General features: G+C 49.5%; 1 protein-coding gene across 2 annotated transcripts in view; it reads right to left on the bottom strand.

Moving 5' to 3' along the window:
- ATAD5 (ATPase family AAA domain containing 5) overlaps positions 1-23,788 on the bottom strand; it is a 259,487-nt gene that overhangs the window by 100,023 nt on the left and 135,676 nt on the right. For both annotated transcript variants that reach the window (XR_003856559.1, XM_029600713.1), the window contains exons 12-14: positions 878-960; positions 523-668; positions 259-409 (exon numbers count right to left, since the gene is read on the bottom strand). Coding sequence is in view for 1 of the 2 variants with exons in the window: in XM_029600713.1 (XP_029456573.1) it covers positions 259-409; positions 523-668; positions 878-960 (380 nt within the window). In the remaining variant the exon portion in view is untranslated. The remainder of the gene's footprint in view (positions 1-258; positions 410-522; positions 669-877; positions 961-23,788) is intronic.

Raw genomic sequence — 23,788 nt, 5'->3', positions numbered from 1 at the left:
GGCAAGATCTAAAATCACTGAAGGATGCAGAAGGTAAAAAATAGATACATTATACAGCTATTAAAAGGGATTGGATATCAGCCCAAAGAGCAGCTCAGACATTTTAGAAACAACCCAAAAACTGTCAGTGTGTAGAAATGTACTGTAACTTTCTCCTTTATTTTTAGTATCTGTTCACTGTATACTACTGTCTATACTGACAAAAATACATTTTACTTTTGCTGTGCAGCACTATTTAAATTAAAATACTACATTTACCTGGTGACTTGCTTTCACTAGGGCTATTAAACAAACAAGGTTTATGTGCATTTACACCTTGTTTGTCCACCTGGTGAGACTGAGTCGCTTCCTTTAGCTGAGCCAGAATCTGTCTCCCACTTCTCTGGCAAGATGCATTCACTTCAAATACCTGCAAGAACATGGGATAAACACATTAGCCAGGCTGCATTTTGTCATGAACAATCAATGTTAGCAGTACTATTAAGTAGCTATGTGTTTCTAGAAATTAAAAAGGCAACAAACCTTAAAGCCAAGCTCCTGAGCACAAGCATATACAGCAGCAGTCTTTCCCACACCTGATGGGCCAGTGATCAGTATAGTATTACAAAGCAAATCCTCCTCTTCATTGCCAGCATTGCTATCATCAAAATCACTGCAGTCCCAGACATCTATAAATTCATAGAAATCAAGAAAAACTATTTAACAAAAGGTGGTTATAAACTGTGTCAAACTGTTGAGCCATTATAAAAATGGATACCCCCAAAGTAAAAAAAACAAAACACTATAGGAAATATCCTTAAAAAATAAAGGCATAGTAAGATAATTTATTTTAGAAACTTTTAGACTAATGAGGTTTAGAAAAGTTAAAATAAAGCACCCTGTTGCTTGTCTTTAACTCTTTTTTCCTTCTGCTTTCTTGATTCTTCTTTATCAACTCTCATTTTCCATTCTTTCAGCCAGCTATAGAATAAGAGATTAAAGAAACAAAAACCCACACATTACTAGCAGGTATATTACTTATCAGAACCTTATGGTGTGAAATATACTTCTAGATTACTTACTGCCACAAGTAATATTCACTATTCCATGTTCAACACTTAACCCAGCTCTCTCCCCCATCACCAATCCTTTCTATCCTTTTTGCTTTCCAAAATGTTTTTCCAAAAATCACCACTATACATTCTTTCTTCAGTTTCTTTCATACATGCCTTACCCCCTTCCTTTCCCAGCTTTGCTGATTTTTCTCCCCTCCTCCTCTGTGTCTAAGCTTTTATGGAATTCTCACCCTATCATTTCTCTGCTTGATCTTCTCTCTCAAGACCACTTATGTCTTCTTCCATTTGAAATCCCTCACACAAATCTTTTAAATCTATCTTCAAAACAGTACCTGTCTTCTCACGAAATCCACTTGACCTTGTTTCTCTCTCAACTATTACCATTTCTGTCAAATGTTCTTGTGCATGCCACCTTCTTCCTAATCACATTTTATAGATTCTTCCAGGTTTCATGATCTCCATAACTATGTTACATGTTCTTAGTTATTTCTCATCAATCTTTCAATTTGACTCACTTAAGACTACTCTTATTTTTGACACAGTAGATTACTCCATTGTTCTTTCTGCCCTTTCCTCCTTGGTTCCTCTGGGAATGCTCATTTGACCTTCTTCCTGTCCTTCACGGTTCTTGCTAATAACAGTTTTCACTCTGACACTGTTCTTGGTCCCTGCTTTTTTCAGTTTGATGTACTCAATGCTTTTATTTCTTCTTTAGGCTGTTCTTACTATTTTGCAGGTTTGCTTACTGTAAACTGTGTTTTCCATAGATAAGATGAATTAGACATGAAGTGGGTGACATCTGGCAGCACCAAACAGATTAGTCTCGCGCCTAGCTAATATAGCTTTTAGCTCTGAGCATGTGTGGGAATCCACATGTTGGCACTGCCTCATGAGAATCCTTAGTCGATTTTAAAGCTAAATCTATAGTCAGGTGGTCAAACTCTCCAGGAAATTAGACTGGTATTTAGCATGGCTAATTCATCCTAATATATATTTTTGTCATCCGCATTGAACAATTTAGAAACAGCAGAATAAAAGATGGAAAAAGCAAGTTTTCTTACCGCAAACTGTGTTTCCGTAGATAGCAGGATGAATTAGCCATGCTGTCATGGGAACTGTCCGTCAGGCCCAGGAGGCGGAGCTTCACTAGCGATGTCAGAGCTTTTGCTCTGAGGCTGCGCGTGGTTTCCCGTGCTGGAAAACGACTCTCCTCAGTCTGTGATAAAGCAAGCGTGGTCATGTAGATAGAAAGTCGACTGGATAGGGAGGTGGGTGGGTCAGCATGGCTAATTCATCCTGCTATCTACGGAAACACCGTTTACGGTAAGCAAACTTGCTTTTTCCCATCGATAGCAGGGCTGAATTAGCCATGCTGTCATGGGAGTCCTAAGCTCCCCATCATGCTGCATTGGTATGCCAGTCTCTAAGGTAAGTGAAGCGTGATGTAATTAAGTGTCCGTCGACTTAGAAGTATCTGCGGCAAATGCCTGTAGAAGGGAACGCCCAAGTTTGGCATCATTCGTTATTTGTTGATCTAAGCAGTAATGGGCTGTAAATGTATGAAGGGAGGCCCAAGTGGCCGCTTTACAGATGTCCAATGGTGGAACGTGTTTGAAGTGAGCTAGAGAGGCAGCCAACGCTCGTGTCTGATGCGCTGTGGGGCGCGTAGCCAACGACTCTCGTTGCTTGTTGTAACAAAACCGTATGCATTGAGTAATCCAACTAGATATGGTCCGTTTTGCCACTGGAAGGCCCAGCGCATTCGGGTTAAAGGAAACAAAGAATTGCGATGGTCTTGTAGCCGACTGAGTTCGCTGCTTATAATATGCCAATGCTCGTTTGCAGTCCAACGTGTGCAGGAGGCTTTTCTCTTTCTGTGGCATGAGGTTTTGGGTAGAACGTTGGCAGTTCAATGGATTGATTCATGTGGAACGAAGAGACCACCTTTGGAAGAAGGATGCGGTCGCAACAGCACCTTGTGGTGGTAGAATTGGAGATACGGGCTGTAGTGTACCAGTGCCTGTAGTTCACTGACTCGCCGAGCTGACGTATTGGCAGTTAAGAAGACTACCTTCCACGTGAGGTACTTGATGTGAGCCGATTCTAAGGGTTCAAACGGTGATTTCATCAGTTGCTCCAGAACCAAGTTAAGGTTCCAAGGAACTGGAGGTTTAGAAGTCGGAGGGCGAAGATGTGTAAGGCCTCATAGGAAGCGTGACACCATTGGGTGTAGGGAAATAGGCTGTCCGTCGTGCGGTCTGTGGAAGGCAGCAATTGCACTCAGATGAACTCGCACGGAGGCCGTGGCCAGTCCCAACTGGTATAAGGTATGAAGATAGTCAAGGAGATACGGAGGACATGACAATGGGTCAAGTCATTCGGAGGCACACCATGACGCATATTGTTTCCATTGGAATTGATAATTACAGCGTGTAGACTGTTTTCGCGATGCCAGGATCACCTCCTGAACTGTGAGGGAGAGTCCCTGTTCTGAGAGAAGGATCCATTCAACCTCCAAGCTGTGAGGTGCAGGGAGGCGTGGAGTGGGTGAAGTAGGGTACCTTGTTCTTGTGAAAGAAGATCTGCATGAAGTGGCAATCGAAACAGTGGTTCCGTGGACAACTGGAGGAGATATGTGTACCACGGCTGACGAGGCCACGCTGGCGCTATTAGTATGAGCTGCGTTGCGTCTAACATGCATTTTTGTAGCATGTGTGTGATCAGCGCGATGGGAGGAAAGGGGTACATCAACGGTTCTGTCCATGGTAGGAGGAACGCGTCTTGAGCTTGACGTAGTGGGCTGGGCCACAAGGAGCAAAAACGGGTCACTTTCCTGTTGTGTTCTGTGGCGAACAGGTCGATTGTCGGTCGTCCCCATCTGCCGAATATAAGTTCTGCCACTTCTGGGTGAAGAGCCCACTCGTGTGGGTGGAACACTCGACTCAATTTGTCCGCTCGGGTATTGGCGATTCCTGGGATATATGTGGCCTGCAAGTGAATGGTATGGTTGCAGGCCCACGTCCAGATGATGAGGGCTTCTTTGCATAGGGTCCAGGACCCCGAGCCCCCTTGTTTGTTGAAGTAGAACATGGCCACCTGGTTGTGCGTGTAGACCATGACTCTGTGACCTTGAAGGTAGGGGAGAAAAGTGCGTAATGCGTAACGTATAGTCCTTAGCTCTAGGAGATTGATTTGGAAACGTTGTTCGTGCTGTGACCATAGCCCTTGTGTTTGAAAGTGATCGAGGTAAGCCCCCCAGCCTTTGCGTGAGGCGTCCGTGGTCAGGACTACAACGTGAGGAAGGAGGGTGAAAGGTGCTCCTCTTGTCAAGGTTCGTCTCCTTAACCACCATTCGAGTTCCGAGGCCATGGCTTTTGTTAGCAAGACCTTCCAATTGAGTGGTTGCGTGTGTTGCTTCCACTGTTGCTTGAGGTTCCATCGTAGCTTTCACATGTGTAGGCGCGTGTGAGCGACTGCATGGATGGAGGCCGCCATATGTCCGAGAGCAATCAGGACTTGTCGGGCTGAGGGAGCATGGGTCGCCTGTAAGCGGCGGAAAATGTGGCGCATGGTTTGTCTTCTGCCTGTGGAAGGAAGACTGTGTTTCGTAGTGTCTAGTAGGGCTCCAATGAATTGGAGCACCTACGTGGGTTGCAGGTGTGATTTTTGGTAGTTGACGATCAGACCTAGACGATTGAGGCACTGGATCGTATCGTAGAGGTGTTGTTGAAGGGTATTGGGTTTGGACGCTACTAGTAACCAATCGTTCAGGTAGGGGAAAAGGATGATCCCCCTCTGCTGTAGGTATGCCACCACCACTGCCATGCACTTGGTGAACACTCTGGGTGCTGTTGACAGTCCAAAGGTTCGTACTTTGTGTTGAAAGTGGCGGCCGTTGACTTGGAAAGAAAGGTATCGCCAAGAAGAAGGGTGCATTGGAATATGAGTATAGGCATCCTTGAGGTCTATGCTGCACATCCATGCATTGTGATAGATTAGGGGTAAGATGGATTTGAGAGATATCATATTGAATTTTTCCTTGATTATGAATTTGTTGAGGTCCCAGAGGTCCAGAATCGGGCAGAGGTCCCCGGATTTCTTTGGAATTAGAAAATATGGGGAGTAAAACCCTTTGTTCTGTAGGGGTAGTGGAAGGAGGCGAATCGCTTTCTGATGTAACAAGGCGGTCACTTCCTCCTCTAGCCGGGTTGGATTGGATCGGGTTCCCCTGATCAACAGGTGAGGGAAGGGCGGGGGGTTTTGGAACGGAATTCGGTTCCTCCGCCGTACCACTTCCAGGACCCATTGGTCTGAGGTGATGGATTCCCATTGTTGAAGGTGGGATGTGATGACTCCTGCGAATACCTTTGGTGATGGTGGCATAGGTAGCTCTAAAAAGACTGATTTGGTTTGTTAGAGGATGGCTGTTGCTGGTTTTGCGGGCGCTGTGGGCGAGGTCATCCATGCCTGTTTTGGTTTTGAGTAGGTTGTTGGCATGGAAGTGGCTGGTATGGTTGTGGACGGTAGGAAGCATAGGGTTGGAATGGTTGTCGTCGATACGGGGCATAGAACCTCCGCGAAGAAGCATAAGAGTGGGGTGCAGTGAGCGATTGTACCACTACAGACTGTTCCTTGAGTTGAGCCACAGTTTCCTGCAATTTTGAGCCAAATAAATTGTCACCCCGGCAGGTAAGATAAGAAAATTATTACTTACCTGCTAATTTTCGTTCCTGTAGTACCATGGATCAGTCCAGACCGTGGGTTATGTCCCCAATCCAGCAGATGGAGTCAGCCCAAAGCTTCGAGGGGGCGTCATCATAAGTACTACTACCCCCTCTGCAGGAGTTCAGTATCGAGAATATCAAAGCCCGAGTAAACAGAAAACCCCTGAATTGGATCAAGTTTAAACAAGACGGCAACAATAAGCCGCTGAATTTAAAACAGAGAGAACTGTACCATCCCACCAACGGATGGGAGGTCACAACTCGTGTCGACCCCCAAGAAAAACAGTCACAGACAGTGAAACAGGGAACACGTGAAAGAACATAGTAGAAAAGACACTACCATATAACAGGTGAGTCGAATCAGACCCCAAATACAGCTGAGCAGGAGTAGAACCCAAATGCGGTGGGCGTCTGGACTGATCCATGGTACTACAGGAACGAAAATTAGCAGGTAAGTAATAATTTTCTTTTCCCTGTACGTACCTGGATCAGTCCAGACCGTGGGATGTACCCAAGCTTCCCTAACCCGGGTGGGGTCCTGCGAGGCCTGCTCGTAGAACCTGTTCGCCAAAGTGTCCCTGGACGGACGAGGCGAGGTGTAGTCTGTAGTGTCTCGAGAACGTGTGCAACGATTTCCAGGTGGCCGCTCTACAGATTTCTTGCGAAGATACCGATCGACTCTCCGCCCAGGAGGCCGCCTGAGAGCGTGTAGAATGTGCCACAATACCGGGTGGGGGAGTCCGCCCCGTCCCGATGTAGGAAGCGGCAATGCCGGCCTTCAGCCATCTGGCAATAGTCGTCTTCGAGGCCTGGGATCCCTTCCGGGGACCAGACCAAAGGACGAAGAGATGGTCAGAAGTCCGAAAATCATTCGTAGCCTCCAGGTAGAACCGCAGAGTGCGCTTGACGTCAAGGAGACGGAGAGACCGCGGTTCAGACGAAGAGAAAGATGGCAATTCCACCGTCTGATTCACATGGAAGGCGGACACCACCTTCGGGAGGAAGGAAGGCACAGTACGAAGTGAAACGCCCGAATCGGAGAACCGGAGATAAGGCTCTCGACAGGACAGAGCCTGCAGCTCCGAAATACGCCGAGCGGAGCATATGGCCACCAGGAACACCGCCTTGAGAGTGAGGTCCTTGATCGTCGCACTCCTCAGTGGTTCAAACGGAGGTCCCGACATGGAACGTAGTACCAGATTGAGGCTCCAAGAGGGACAAGGATCCCGCAATGGAGGCCGCAAGTGCTTGACACCCTTGAGAAAATGGACGATGTCCGGGTGCTGTAACAGAGATCCTCCTCCCCGCAGGAGGGAGCCAAGAGCGGCCACTTGAACCCGAAGTGAGTTGTAAGCGAGCCCCTTTTCCACTCCCGCCTGTAGGAACTGGAGAATCTGCGGGACAGACGCCTCCGTGGGTCTTGTGTTCCGGTCGGTACACCACAGTTCGAACACCTTCCAGACTCGCACATAGGCCACCGACGTCGAAGTCTTCCGAGACCGCAGCAGCGTTGACACTACCGCCTCCAGGTACCCCCGTCGGCGGAGGCGGCGCCTCTCAAAAGCCAGGCCGCAAGACAGAAGAGTTCTGCCTGGTCGAAAAATACCGGTCCCTGGTGTAGGAGGCGGGGAAGATGTCCCAGCCGGATGGGTCCGTCGATTACCAGGTGGAGGAGATCCGCAAACCAAGGTCGTCTTGGCCACTCTGGCGCGACGAAGATCACAGTCCCCTGATGAACCTCTATTCGTAGGAGTAGTCTTCCCACCAACGGCCAAGGGGGAAACGCGTATAGGAGCAGATCGGCCGGCCACGGGAGCGCGAGAGCATCTACGCCCTCCGCCCCCCGTTCTCTCCGGCGACTGAAGAAGCGAGGCGCCTTGGTGTTCTGGGCGGACGCCATGAGATCCAGGTGGGGGGAGCCCCACCGCCGGACGAGCAGCTGCATGGCCGTGTCGGAGAGCGACCACTCTCCGGGATCCAGAAGCTGGCGACTGAGGAAGTCCGCCTTGTCGTTGTCCACGCCCGCGATGTGTGAGGCCGCCAGGCGGCGCAGATGCTGTTCCGCCCACTGCATCAGCATCGCTGCCTCGAGCGCGACCTGCGGACTGCGAGTGCCGCCCTGACGGTTGATGTAGGCTACCGTAGTCGCGTTGTCCGATAAGATTCTGACTTCCCGATTTCGAAGGAGTGGCAGGAAATGGAGAAGCGCCAATCTGACCGCTCTGGTCTCCAGACGATTGATGGACCACTTCGATTCCTCCGCGGACCACGTCCCCTGCGTGGCGCTTCGGTCGCAGACGGCTCCCCAGCCTACGAGACTGGCGTCGGTGGTCACCACCACCCAATTTGGTAGGTCGAGGGACACGCCGCGAGCCAGATTCTCCGGGACCATCCACCAGGCCAAGCTGTTCCTGGCAAACTGGGGCAGCGGAAGTATCACCTGGTAGTCCTGCGAGAGTGGTTTCCAACGGGATAGAAGTGCTCTTTGTAGAGGACGGAGGTGCGCAAATGCCCAAGGAACCATGTCGATGGTGGAGCCCATCACCCCCAGGAGCTGAAGATAGTCCCAGGAGGTGGGAGCTGGTAATGCAGAGAATCGCTGTATGTGTTCCCGTAGGGCGTGCGCCTTGTCCTGCCGTAGAAAAACCGCGTCCAGACGGGTGTCGAAGATCGCCCCCAAGAAATCCAAGCGCTGTGAGGGCACGAGGGAGCTCTTGGAGAAGTTCACCACCCATCCCAGGGACTGCAGAAACTCTATCACCCTGGCCACTGCCGCCTGTCCATGTCGAAAAGACTTCGCACGTATGAGCCAATCGTCCAAATAAGGATGGACTAGAATGCCCTCCTTCCGAAGGGCAGCCGCCACGACTACCATGATCTTGGTAAAGGTGCGCGGGGCCGTTGCCAATCCGAACGGAAGCGCCACAAACTGGAAATGCTGATCCAGGATCTTGAACCGTAGCAGACGATGATGCTCCTGGCGAATGGGAATGTGAAGGTAGGCCTCCGTCAGGGTCCAAGGAGGCCAGAAACTCCCCTCGATGTACCGCCGCGATCACCGAACGTAGCGTTTCCATGCGGAACCGGACCACCCGAAGGGATTTGTTGACTTCCTTCAAGTCCAGTATGGGGCGGAAGGAACCGTCTTTCTTCGGTACCACGAAGTAGATGGAATAATGGCCCGAGCCCACCTCTCCGGAGGGTACGGGCACAATGGCGCCTATCTCCCACAGTCTGTCCAGTGTCAGCTGCACCGCCCTTCGCTTGATGGCCGAGCCGCAGGGAGAGAAGATGAACCGTCCCTTCGGAGCGCGGGCAAATTCCAACGCGTAGCCCTGTCCTATGGTGTCCAAAACCCACTGATCCGAGGTGATCCGCGCCCACTCCTCGTAAAAGAACGCCAGCCGCCCCCCGATCTTGGGGACGGCGGAGTGGGCGAGCTGAACATCATTGAGAGGACTTGGGCGAGGGCTGTCCCGCCGTGGGAGCGGCACGCGCTGGGCGGCGCCCGCGAAAGGAACGGGACCAAGGCTGAGCCCTGGAGGGAGGAGGCTGGGATACCGCCGGTCTGTAACTCCTGTAGCGTCTTTGCGCCCTGGCTCTGGTCCGGGAGGACGAAAACGCCCTGGTGGAGCGATATCTGTCTTCCGGCAGGCGATGGACCGCGTTTTCCCCCAGGGACTTGATGATCTGGTCCAGCTCCTCCCCGAACAGGAACTTCCCCCTGAATGGCAGGGAACCCAGGCTCGCCTTGGAGGACGTGTCCGCCGCCCAGTTGCGGAGCCATAGGAGTCGACGCGCCGCCACTACCGAGGCCATGGAGCGGGCGAGGACCCTGAAGAGATCGTAGGAGGCATCAGCCCCGTATGCCACTGAGGCTTCGAGTCGATCCGCCTGGGCGGCCTCCTCGGGAGGTAGCACCTGAGAAGTGAGCAGTAGCTGTACACAGAGAAGACTAGCCCTCTGGGCAAGCGAGCTGCACATCGCCGCCCGCAGCCCCACTGCGGAGACCTCGAAGACCCGCTTGAGGAATACTTCCAACTTGCGATCCTGCGTATCCCGCAGCGCCGCTCCACCCGTCACCGGAATGGTCGTCCTCTTCGTGACCGCCGTCACCGCGGAGTCCACCCTGGGTACCTTGATGAGATCCAGAAAATCTTCCGGCAGCGGGTACAGCCTCTCCATGGCTCGGCTGCCCTTTAGCGCAGCTTCCGGGGAATCCCATTCCCTAGTGAGAAGTTGCAGAAACGACTCGTGAATGGGAAACGCCCGCGCCCGCAGTGCTGCCAGGACCGGATCCCCCTTCTTCGAAGAAGTGACGACAGCGGGCGCAACGGGAGCTGGCGGGTCCGGCGGGGGATCGAGGTCCAACCCCTGAATGATTTGCGGGATTAGGTCATCCAGCTCTTCCCGCTGGAAGAGGCGCAGCGTGCGTGGATCCTCTCCCTCTGAAGTAGAGTCCCCTTGTCCAGAAACGGCCGGGTCCGATCCCGGGGAAACTGGGTCCGACCCAGTCCCCCCCGAACCCACAGGGAGCCGGACGTGGACGGGGAGCTGTGGGGCCCCCGTGCCCCCCGGAGGGGGGGGGGGGCCGGGGAGAGGGACGAAGGCCGCGGTAGCTTGGGGGGTGGAGGCCCCGCGGGAGCAGCCAGCTCCTGCAGGTACGCTGTGTGCATCAGACGAAATAAACTCTGGGGAAAACCCCGGCCTACTCGGGGGGACCTCCGCGGGGGAGAGCCCCGGAGGACCCTGGTCCTGTGAGTCCACCTCCGGATCTTCCTCCGGCAGTAAGTTTGGGGGAGAGCCCTCTGAGGCATCCCCATCCCCCAGCGCTGTCCGATCTCCCTCGGGGCGCAGCGCGTGCAAAATGGCCGCCGTTCCCGCCAGGAATGGGGGAGGGGCCGGCCCACGCCACCCGGGCAAGGCTGTCAACGCTGGAAAACGAGTGCGGGGCCCGGACGTGCCTTCCCCCCCTGGGAGGCACCTAGCACAGATGCCCTCCCTTGAAATGCGCGAACCAGGCTCGCCGCAGGCCGAGCAACGCGACGGCCGCGGCATAGCAGGCGCGCAGAAAAACAACCCCGGCAGCTAAAATCACTCGGGGAGCCTCAGGGCGGGAGGGGGGGGCGCGAGACGGCGCGCCGCTGCGGGGGGGCCCGGACGGCCTGCACAACCCGCGTGAAATTCAAGCGGCGCCGCGGGGGGGCCCGTCCTGGCCTCGCAACCCGCTGAAATCGCTCTCACTGCTCCCTGCTGCCCACGAGGAGCAGGCAAAATGGCCGCGGGAGCGAGTGAAACCGCTAGTAGGCCGGACTCACCAGCATTCTCAGTCAACCTAGCTGAAAAAGAAAAACTACAGCCAAGAAAAACCAAGAAAAAAACAACTTACCCCGGTAAGAACACAGACTAGCGCTGGGAGAGGAAACAAAGGAGGCAGAGAGCCAGCACAACGAAGGAGCCCCGCCTCCCCAATTAACCAATTAACTTTTTTTTTTTTTTTTAAATTGAAGTACAACTTGATCCAAGACAAAACAAAGCAAACAACACAGAGAAGAAAGTCCCAACCAAGGGAAAACAGAATAGGTTATAGGAAATCGGGAGCAAGCCCAGATTCCCCTACTCGCATCTGCTGGAGTCAGAAGATACTGAACTCCTGCAGAGGGGGTAGTAGTACTTATGGTGACGCCCCCTCGAAGCTTTGGGCTGACTCCATCTGCTGGATTGGGGACATAACCCACGGTCTGGACTGATCCAGGTACGTACAGGGAATGGCCAATTTATCGTGGACATCCTCTCGTATGGAGCTGGCTCTGAGCCACGCCATTCTGCGTTCCGCAATTGCACTGGCTGAGACCCTAGAGGCAGTTTCGAATCCTTCATAGATGGTACGGAATAAATGTCTGATAGCCTCTTCCATGTCCTGTAATGGGTTGGAGTCATGGAGGGGCTGGGGGTCATCTTTGAGGCATTGCACGCATTCGAACAAGTATTGTACCAAATAGAATTGGTGGTGGTTAATACGTGCACCGAGCATGGAAGCTTGGTAGGCTCGTTTGACGAACTCGTCTAAAGCAAAATTGCTTACCTTGTAATAGGTGTTATCCCAGGACAGCAGGATGTAGTCCTCACATATGGGTGACGTCACCGACGGAGCCCAGAGCAGGAAATCTTTCTGTCAAAGCTTCTAGAAACTTTTGACTGGCCATGTGAAGCCACTGAGCATGCCCAGCATGCTATGATATTCTCTGCCACAGGTGTCTCTTCAGTCTGGTATGTAGCAAAAAATAAAATAATAAAAGGACAGAAGCCCAACTCCGCGGGGTGGCGTGTGGGTTCTGTGAGGACTACATCCTGCTGTCCTGGGATAACACCTATTACAAGGTAAGCAAATTTGCTTTATCCCAAGACAAGCAGGATGCTAGTCCTCACATATGGGTGAATAGCAAGCTAGAGGCTGAGTCATTTTGTAGTGAGGCAACAGTGGGTTTGTGTTGTTGAATATGAGTCAGGCAAAGATCACAGTAGATTGGTTGTAGAAGGAGTTGGAACTATACTGGAAACAAGTTCTTTAAGACAGATTGTCCATAGGCAGAATCTTTTCGTCCCTGCTTGTCCAAGCAGTAATGAGCTGCAAAAGTGTGAAGAGAACTCCATGTTGCTGCTTTGCATATGTCAAGTATTAGCACTGAACGAGTGTGCTACTGAGGTTGACATTGCTCTTACTGAATGTGCCTTTACTCGCCCTTGGAGAGGAAGGCCTGCTTTTTCATAGCAGAACTGTATGCAATCTGCTAGCCAATTGGATAGAGTATGTTTACCCACTGCTTTACCTGGTTTGTTTGGATCGTAGGATACAAAGAGCTGTGTGGATTGTCTGTGAACTGCACTGCGGTCTATATAAAAGGCTAGTGCACGCTTACAGTCCAAGGTATGCAAGGCTGTTTCTCCTGGATGGGAATGAGGCCTTGGAAAGAATGTGGGTAAATTTATGGATTGATTCAAGTGGAATTCCGTAACTACTTTGGGAAGGAATTTTGGATGTGTACGGAGAACCACTTTGTCATGTAGGAACTTAGTATAGGGTGGATATGTGACAAGTGCTTGTAACTCACTAACCCTTCTAGCTGATGTAATGGCTATGAGTAAGATAGTTTTCCATGTGAGAAATTTAAGATCACAAGAATCTATGGGTTCGAAGGAAGAGCGCATGAGTCTTGTTAATACCAAATTCAGATCCCATTCTGTGACAGGTGGTCGAATTGGTGGTTTAAGTTGAGTTAAACCTCTCATAAACCTACTGACGAGAGGTTGTGTGGAAATAGGTGCATCTCCCATCTTGTTATGGTAAGCTGAGATTGCACTTACATGTACTATTACAGATGAAGTCTGGAGACCAGATTCCAAAAGATGGTATAAGTATTCTAGTAGAGAAGTTGTGGGGCAGGTGAAAGGATTTATGTTCTTTTCGGAGCACCACAAAGTGAATCTCTTCCATTTAGAAGAATAGTTCTCTCTTGTGGAAGGTTTACGTGAAGCTATAAGCACTTGAGATATATTGGATGAAAGATTGAGGGGCTGTAAGATCAAGCTTTCAACATCCATGCTGTCAGGGATAGGGATTGAAGGTTAGGATGGCGCAACCGATCCTGATCCTGAGTTATGAGAGTGGGAGCTACTCCTAGACGAATTGGATCCCTGACTGCGAGGTCTAGCAGTGTGGGGAACCATACTTGTCGAGGCCAATATGGGGCTATGAGTATCATGGACCCCTTGTCCTGTTGTAGTTTCACTAGAGTTTTGGTTATGAGCGGTATCGGAGGATACGCCTACAGTAGGCCTGAGTTCCAAGGGTGAGCAAAGGCGTCCTTGGCTGGCTGATTCTTCTGTTTGTGTAGAGAACAGAACCTGTCCACTTTGTGATTCAGATGTGACGCAAAGAGGTCTATTGATGGTTGTCCCCAATGCTGAAATATCCTGGTCACTACTGCAGGATCCAGGGACCATTCGTGTGGTTGGAATTAACGACTGAGTCGATCCGCTACTACATTGTGAATGCCTGCCAGATAAGTGGCCCGAAGAAACATTGAGTGGTTCAGGGCCCAGCCCCAAATCTGTGCAGCTTCCTGACAAAGGAGATACAAGTCCGTACCTCCCTGTTTGTTGATGTACCACATGGCAACTGTGTTGTCTGTTTGGATCAGAACAGTCTTGTGTGAAAGGCAGTCCTTGAACGCATGCAGCGCATAACGTATAGCTCGAAGCTCCAGGAAATTGATTTGAAACGTTGCTTCGAGTTTTGTCCAAGTCCCTTGAGTGTGGAGATTGTCTACATGAGCTCCCCACCCCAAGGTGGATGCATCTGTAGTTAAAGTTATCTGTGGGACTGGTTGCTGAAAAGGTAGGCCTTTGCACAAGTTGTCCTTGTTTGTCCACCAACGTAGAGATGATCTTAGTTGTTGGGTCCAGGGAATTGGATAATGTAGTGGTTGAATGGCTTGTATCCATTGTGATCTTAAAGTCCATTGGGTAACCCTCATGGCAAGCCTTGCCATAGGTGTAACATGAACTGTGGAGGCCATATGACCTAGCAATATCAGAAACTGATGAGCTGTGACTTGCGCCTGTAAGGAAATGGAGTTCGCTAGTAGAATGAGGGCATCTGCACGATCTACAGGTAGAATGGCCTTTGCTAGATCTGTATTCAATTCTGCTCCTATGAATTGAAGCAGGTGAGACGGAGTGAGATGGGATTTTTGATAATTGATGAGGAATCCCATGGAGTGAAGTAGAGCAATTGTTCGAGTCACAGAAGTGAGAGCTCCTTGTTGAGACCAACTCCTTATGAGCCAGTCGTCTAGATATGGGAAAACATGGATACCTTCTTTGTGTAAGTGACCTGCTATTACTGCTAGACATTTGGTGAAAACTCTTGGAGCAGATGCCAGTCCAAAGGGTAGAACTCTGTATTGGAAATGATGATGGCCTACCATGAAGCGCAGATATTTGCGATGAGGAGGGAATATTGGAATGTGAGCGTAAACGTCTTGAAGATCCAGAGAACAAAGCCAATCTCCGGTTTGAAGAAGGGGAAGCATGGTGCCTAGAGAAACCATTCTGAATTTCTCTTTTTTTAGAAATTTGTTGAGATTTCTGAGGTCTAGGATGGGACGTAGGCCTCCGGTTTTCTTTGGAATGAGGAAATATCGGGAGTAGAATCCTCTGCCCTGCTGAGACTGAGGCACTGGTTGTATGGCTCTGGCTCTCAGAAGGGTGGATAATTCTATTTGTAGTTGATGAAGTTGAGAAGTTTGTTGTGGGCAGGAAGTAGGTGGAAATTGTGGAGGAATTGAGATGAAATTTAGTTTGTAGCCTCGAGACACTATGGAGAGTACCCATTGGTCTGATGTTATGTTTTGCCAATTTGTGTGAAAGTGAGATACTCTTCCACTCACTGGTAGGTTTGGCTTGGGATTGAAAGGTTGGGTTTGTTCTCTGGCCTGTGTTTCAAAAGCCTGCCGCAGGGCCTGTCTGTGCAGGGGGTTGTGGACGAGCAGGCCTAGATTGCCTGGCCTGGGAGCATTGTTGTTGTCTGGTAGTCCTACCCCTAGAAGTCTGGGGGTAGTATCTGCGTGGCCTGTAATAAGAAGGTCGGGTTTCTCTTCGGGGAGGGCGACGAGAAGACTGAGTAGCAGGCTCTTGTGGGGTTTGAGACAGCTGACGTAGAGTCTTCAATGTGGTCCTTAAGCTGTTGTACGGCTTCCTGAATCTTGTCCCCGAACAGATTGTCACAGAGACAGGGCAGATCCACAAGTTTTTCCTGCACCTCAGTCCTGAGGTCAGATGCCTTGAGCCAGGCCCATCTACGGGCAGTGATTCCAGCTGCTGCTGCTCTGGAAGCAGTCTCAAAATTATCGTAGACTGCTCTCACCTCATGTTTACCCGCCTCTAGTCCCTTGTTGATCACAGCTTGTGCTGGTTCCTGGAATTGTGTGGGTAAGGAGGTAACAAATTCTTCCATTTGTTTCCAGAGGTTCCTCTGGTATTGTGTGATGTACAGCTGGTAGGCAGAAATTTTGGTGTTTAACATGGAACTCTGATAGAACTTTTTGCCTGAGTCTAGGAATCTATGGTCCTTACCAGGTGGGGTCGATGAGTGTGGGCGCACACGTTTGGATTTTTTCTGTGCCGACTCCACTACCACCGACTGATGTGGTAATTGCTGTTTCTGGTAGCCTGGAGCTGGCTGGACTATGTAAGTAGTGTCTACACGCTTGTTCACTGCAGGAACAGAAGATGGATGTTCCCAAATTCGTCGTTGGAGATCCAAGAGGACTTCATGGACTGGCACGGCCAGTACTTGTTTGGGTGGGTCAACAAACTGTAAAACTTCAAGGGTTTGTGCCCTGGTATCTTCCTCTGCTGTGAGTTTGAATGGGATAGAGTCAGCCATGCCTTGGATGAATGAGGAAAATGATAGATCCTCTGGGGGTGACTTCTTTCTCTGATCCGGAGAAGAAGGGTCAGACATGAATTCCTCAGAAGAAATTACAGAGTGCTGCTCATCCCAAGAATCCTCAGAGTCTTCTCTGTAAGGAGATTTTGGTGTTGATTTAGGTGGGAAGTGAAGGCCTGAAGGGCCTGGCTGTGGATCATCGGTGGAAAATATTGTAGAAGTGTCTTGTGGCTTCGTAGATGGTGAGTATCGATAACATCCTGGTACCTTTGCAAAAGGTGTCGAAAGAAAGCCTGATCCTGAACTTCTGGAGGCTTGTATAAAGGTTGCCTCGATGGTATCGAGGTTGTCCGCGACGTTGTCATCGGTGGAAGTGTCACAGAAGTCATCGACGTCGATGGAATAGAGAACGCCATCGAAGGGCCTGATGGAATATGGGCGAAAATCGATGTCGATGACGTCAAGAGCCTCGGTGTTGTAGTGATGGAATCGATCGTGCCCTCAGTGCCAATGAAGGCACCGGCGGGCCCATCGGCATCGGTACTACTACCGGCATCAATGCTGGAGGTATCGGCGGAATCGCCGGAACAGCTTGCTCTTGAAGAGCCTGGATGACCGCTTGTCTTATTAAAATAGACAATTCTGGCTGTACAACTGATGTAGTCAGCGCAGTTGTAAGCGGTGGCAGTAAGGAGACATCCTGCGACGAAGTGTGAGGAGTGTCTGGAATCGGCGGAGATAACGGCCCAGGTGCCGGTGTTTCCTGTTTTCGGGGCTGCTTCGCCATCGATTCGTCTTGGGACATCGATGTGGAGGATGACTGACGTCGATGCTTGGATTTTAGATGGTCCGCCGACTTCGTCGATAGCACCGACGATGGTGAGGACGGGCGATCACCGGATCCGTCTGGACGCGGCTTTTTAACTAGTGCTCATTTGGTCGCTCCAGCCGGAGACGACCTCGATGATTTGGAAGGAGAGGGAATTAACTGGAGTTGGAACAAATGTTCCATCTTCTCCTGTCTGGCCTTCCGTCCCTTTGCTGTCGTTTCCACACATTTGGGACATGTACTCATGTCGTGTTTTTCTCCGAGGCAGAGTACACACTCCAAATGTGGATCGGTTATCGACATATTTCTATTGCAAACAGGGCACTTTTTGAAGCCCGTCACCATTTTGGGATCGACAGCCGTCAATGGATGTGAATTCGTGAGAAGGGATTTCTTGAAAAATGAGAAATCAAGGAAACGGTACTCACCAGCCGGTGAGAATAAACCGCGAGAGACTTCTATGACAGAGAATATCAAGGATATCGAGAAATATGACTTTTTCAAGTCACAAAAGACTTCGTGAAGAACGCAACGGCTCCAGTCCCGTGATGCACGAGGCAGCGCGGAAAAGCGAAGACTGAAGAGACACACCTGTGGCAGAGATTATCATAGCATGCTGGGCATGCTCAGTGGCCTCACACTGCCAGTCAAAAGTTTCTAGAAACTTTGACAGAAAGATTTCCTGCGCTGGGCTCCGGTGACGTCACCCATATGGGAGGACTAGCATCCTGCTTGTCCTGGGATAAAGTGCGAAGATCCTTCCCTGGGGGTGACGCGGAGTGCAGTTTGGTCTTCTTCGCTTTCCCCATTGCGGACTCCACAACTAAAGATGCGTGTGGCAGTTGAGGGGTTGTGTAGTACGGGGATTTTTGCATCTTATACTTCAAATCAATCTTCCGGGACACAGCCGGTAAGGTGAAAGGGGTATCCCAAGATTTCTCGAGGACAGAGTCCAAGACTGTAGGCGGTAGCAAGGCTGTAGGTTCGGCTGGAAGGTCAAAGATCTTTAAGAGATCCAGTGTGTCCGATCTAGGGTCCGGGACATTTTGAATAGAGATGTTGAGGACCTTTCCTATTTTCTCCAAAAATTTTGGATATGTCAGATCTTCCAGCGGAGAATAGGGCTCTGCTGGGCCTTCCGCTGGATCTGATGGATACCCCGTGGATGAGTCGGGGGAAGTATCCTGAAACTCTTGAAGGACATTGAGAGGTGGGTCCTGCTTCGGAGGTGACACCGGAGTCGGATCTGGTGGCAGAGTGTGAAGTGAAGGCGATCTTGGCTGTGTAGGTGATGAGTGTACTGATGGTTGCGGGGAAATTGTTCCGCTAGGAGGATTAGAGTTCGGCATGTGGAAGGACGCCTGCATGACCTAAAAAAATCCAGACAGCGCCAGGGAGAGGTTAACAAACGCATGCTTTGTCTGCGGAGGCATGGCCGGTTTCCGGGCTGTGGCCGGGGATCTTACCGGCACCGCTAAGAGGATATCCGCATCTCACCTGCTACTCGGAGAATGAGGGGTATGGGTCTTGTCCGGCAACCGACGTTTTTTGGACAGTGGTTCTTGCAAGGAACTGTTGTCTGATAGTCGATGCGAGGCCAATGATAAATCTGAGTAGACTCTGCCTGAGGAGGAAGAGGATGATGGAGACTGTGATGACAGTGTCTGGGCCCCTTCCCCTTCAGAAGCTGAAAAAGACGTTGAAAACAGTGGTCCCCTCACCTCGGCTGTGTCTACGTTTGTGGGGACGAGATTGCGTCTTGTCCGTAGTTCGTTGTCCTTGAGATTGAGTTGTCTGTGTGTGTGGCACTCGTGGGGTCAAGGTGGGCTCCAGTGATGGTGCCCAACAAATATGCGTCGACGATTTATGGGAGGGAGGACCTATAGGTGGGTGGTCGGCTCCCTTGCTTAGTTGTGTCGAATGTGTTGATACGTGCATCATGTGTGCCGTTTGCGTCATCGGCGCAGGTGCCGTCTTTGACGCATGCGCCCTATGGTGTTTCTTAGGTTCGATCGCCTTCTTTTTCTTCGGCGCCGAGTTGTGCGCCGTCCTCCTATGCATCGGGTCCGGCGCTTCCTGCGTCGAGACACTCTTTTGCGCCGCGTCGCCTCGATCGAGCCATGTGCCCTTGTTCCCGGCGTCGCGTGCTTCCACGACGCTCGGCGCTTCCGGACAAGGAGCGGCTCAGGACAGCGACTCTATCGACGCCTCATGGACGCGATGTTGCGATCGGATCGGGTTGCGGCTTGGACGCTGTTCGGCCTTGTGCAGTTTCTTCTGCTCACGGTCCGACCTCACAGCCACGGGTTCAACCGACACCGCTTGACGCTTCGGCGGGGGTGTCGGAGCAGCTGGTCCCGGGGAGGAGCAGGCCTCGGAGGGGGGCGCATACGAACCTCCTCAGCCTGTCTTTAATGCTTCCATCTTCTCGGCTCGTTGTCTTCTGGCTCTTGGAGACATCCGTCTGCAGGAGAGACAAGACTGCATCAGGTGGTCTGGGCCCAGACACCGATAACAGCAATCGTGGCCGTCGATGATAGACATCAGCTTACCACACTTACATGGCTTGAACCCCGATGGTCGGGGACCTTCCTTCCAGCCGTGATCCGTCATTTTCTGAAGAAATCGCTGGTTTTTATCTACTTTTTCTGATTTAACTGAGGTCTGAGGCTCCGCGTGCAATCCCGCGCGCAGAAAAACAGACTGAGGAGAGTCGTTTTCCAGCACGGGAAACCACGCGCAGCCTCAAAGCAAAGCTCTGACATCACTAGTGAAGCTCTGCCTCCTGGGCCTGACGAACAGTTCCCATGACAGAATGGCTAATTCAGCCCTGCTATCGACGGGAAAAAAAAATCCTATCTATGGAGAATACCATTTACAGTATGAAAATTTGCTTTTCCTATCGATAAGCTGGGCTGAATTAACCATTGCATGTGGGAAGTCCCACGTGAGGGCTGCAGTGGAGCATTTAGAGAATAAGCATCTCGCATCCCGCCGTGGAGGGTAGACCACTAAGTAAACGTGCTACGCAAATCTGCTTGTCCAAATTTACTTTCACTCCATGAGAGATTGTCCAAACAGTAAAGGGACATAAAAATATGTACTAAAAGTATGTCTTCAAGAGGTACTGCTCATAGGTGAGCAATGGATGAGGCTATAGCTCTAACCTGATGAGCTTTGATGGAGTCTGTAACATGCGAGCCTGCTGATGTGTGGCAGTATTAAATGAAGTCTGCTATCCAGTTAGACCAGGGAAGTGCTGTGCCAAGATTTAAATCTGGGCAGATAACGCTGGTCCTCAAGTGCCACAAGCCAGTCAGAATCCTGATTCACCAGATTCCTTTCACACAACTCAAATATTTTGACAATTTTTAGTTAAAATATTCAAGAGCTAATTAAAAATGATTGTAACTGATAAGTTTTCCCCACGTAAAAACAAAATTATAAGAAGAGAAACTCTTTCTCCTCCCCTCTTCCCTAATACATCCTTTTTAGGAAAACACAACAGGCCAGGCTGCTATAGAGCCCTACGGAAACTACATGCTAGTTATTTATTTATTTATTTATTTAGCACTTTTATATACCAATATTCAAGTAACAAAGTTACCAATCACTTCGGTTTACATTCGAACAATATCCATGACATGAAAATGCCTTACATTGAACAAGGAAGAACTTGGATACAAGAACTGGGTTTAACATAGTGTAAAAAGGAAGAGACTTGACCGGCAAGCCTAATGCAATCTAGGTGTAGTGCCAGGTGTCTAAATAGAAGGCACAGGGATTAGGTGCTACGACGGTGGGTTTGTTAGAACGTATGTACAAATAGCGACTTGTCAAGGACGAATTTTGAAAGTTGGAGAATTGAGATGGCTGAGTTAAGAGCAGGCTTGGTAGAAAAACCAGGTCTTGGTTGTTCACCTCAGTCACACATGCAGAACCCTCACCAAATACAGAATAAAGTAACCATAAAGTATTAATAGAAACATGCAGAGAATAACTGAAAACCGCAACAAGCCAAACTCTGTATGCAGTGCAACAATGTAAAAACAGAAACATTACCATGCCTCATATAACAAACACAATTAAGTAATATTAATCATAATAGTAAAACTATATCAATAAAAATAATATTTCAAAACATCTGAAGAATAGAATAACTTCTAATAATTAAAAACTCACACAATTTTTAAATTTTCCAAACACCAATAAAATATTTCAAAACAGATGACACATCAAACACCCAATAATAATTAAAACTTAAGGATAAAAACTACTTTCCATACTTGGGAACTTTTGATTTCCAAAGTCATCCTGAGATTGTCATAAATTAGATGGAATGAGGGAGTGTGCACATAAAATTTCTTCTCTCTCACATACACAAACTCTCCAACATACACACACATTCTCTCTCAATTCCACATGCAATCACACACACAAGTACTCTTCCACATGCAAATTCTCTCTTCCACATACAATCACACATGCTTTTCCTCACTTTTTCACATGGAAATACACACTCACTCTCTTCCTCATGCAATCACACACACACTCTCTCCCCCCTCACATGCAATACCTCCCTCTCCCCTACATACAATCGCACACCTTTGCTCTCTCCCATGCAATAACACAATCTCTCCCACATGCCACACACGACTGCACTCCCCCACATGCAATCATTCACATTCTCATTCTTCCACATGCAATCAAACACACACTTTCTCTCTCCCACATGTAATCAGACACACAAACAGGCTCACACCCATCACCCTGGCTCTCACCCACAGGCCTGAGCCACTGGGTTCTTCCGCTCAATTCCGCCGCTACGGAATGGGCTTCATGGTGGCCTGCTGGGCCTATCTTAATCTTCAGCCGCCAGCAGGATGAGATCCTCTGGAGGCCATTAGGTACTTTCTCTTTTTAGCCGCTGTGGGAGTAAACGGCTGGCTGAGTTACGGGGCAGGCTGCAGCAAGAGTCGCATTTAATCAAATGTTATTTCCTGATCCTGCTGATCCAGTCTCGTGATAAGAACCATAAGACTGGCTCCGTGGAAGCAGATGATGTTCGATTAAATGGAACTCCTGCTGCTGGCATGGGGCTTTCTGTTTGTATAGGAGCAGCAGCAGTGGCTGGAGTGTCAGCTAAGCTTTTATTCAGCCATGCCATTGAAAATTGCTGATCCCCGAGTTAGACAATGTTTGTTTGGTGACTACCAAGACCTATATATTAGGATCATAAGATACAAAAGAATGCAAAGCCTGACTATGTAGCCAAGTTCTTCTCTTATAGTAGGTTATGGCCCTTTTGTAGTCTAGGGTATGAAGGGCTCTCTCATGTTAATGAGCAAGTGGCCTCAGGAAGAAGGTAGGTAATGTGACAGCCTGATTAATATGGAAAACTGATACTAATTTCGGAAGAAATTTTGAGTGGGTACGGAACACCATCCTGTTGTGAAAAAAATGCGTATATGGTAGATAATGAACTATTGCCTAAAGATCATTATAGAAGAGTCAGCAATAAACTATTGCTGACTCTTCTGGCTGATGTTACTGCCACAAGAAATACTAATTTCCAAGTTAAAAACTTGAGCACTATCTAAAGGTTCAAAGGGAGGTCTCATTAATTAGATAGAACATTCAGATTCCATGTAATAGGTGGTTTCTGCATGAAAGGTTTAATTTGTCACAAGCCTTTCATAAATCTAGATACCAGGAGATGAGTCAATATATGCTGTCAACTTGAATATGGGAAGTTGCTATGGCGCTGAAGTGTACTCTTACTGAAAATGTGGCCAGGCCTGACTCAGAAACAGCAAGGTAGGCAATCAAACAATGCCGTGAGGAAACAACAAAAGAGTTGATGCCCAAGGGCCTTTTTCAAATCTTTAATTGGTGGAGACGTGTATTATCAGTTAAAATAGCCCAAATGGGAGAGAAAACAAGATGGCGCCCTGAGCGGGAGCATAGCCGCGAGCTCCGTATTTCTTATTGCCTATACTAAGCTTCTTTAGCGATATTTCTCTCCGAAATGCCTCATAAAAGAAAGGGCAAGGTCCGGGTATTTCCACCCGACCCAGACCTTGCAACCGGACAACGGCTAATAACAGACTTCGCTGCGACCGCACCAGAAGTGGGGGAGGTTAGCCCCATTGGAGTTTTGGCGAGAGGAGAGCCTTATTCTCCCGGGGAACTTTCACTAACCCCCCCGGATCCCAAAACGCCGGCTCGAGCTTTGCCCCTGGATGGCACCGGAGGTGCTGAGATACATACCCAAGAGGTGAAGATAACTCAGCAGGGTGGCCCAGAAGACGCCCTAAAGGCTGGTGATCCCGGAGGAGTCCTGCAAACTCGTGTGGCTGAGACGCCAGGAAGTGAGGGGGAAATGGCGGCGTCTACCTCCAGAACAACGGGGAGCCAGGCGAAGGAGCAAGAAGCGGGGTAAGAAAATCTCTCACCCAGCAATTTGTTAAGCCGGCGAAAATAACCCTCGACAATATCTGGGATCTCATGAATGGGATGTTGGTTAAACTAGACAATCAAGCTCTGCAACTTGAAAATATTTCGACCAAATTTGGTCTGCTGGAAAGAGATACACGACAGAAATTTATTGAACAAGATAACTCAATTAAACAAATAACTGACGATATTAAAAGCCTTCAGAATACAAATGCCTCAATAATATCAGAAAGGATGTCTACATTGAGAAGGCTAGAATCCATTGAGAATC

This window comes from Rhinatrema bivittatum, chromosome 4 (assembly GCF_901001135.1).
Source record: "Rhinatrema bivittatum chromosome 4, aRhiBiv1.1, whole genome shotgun sequence".
Lineage (NCBI taxonomy): Eukaryota > Metazoa > Chordata > Amphibia > Gymnophiona > Rhinatrematidae > Rhinatrema > Rhinatrema bivittatum.
The sequence above is the reverse complement of the archived record's forward strand: the minus strand, read 5'-3'. Positions and strand labels throughout refer to the sequence as shown.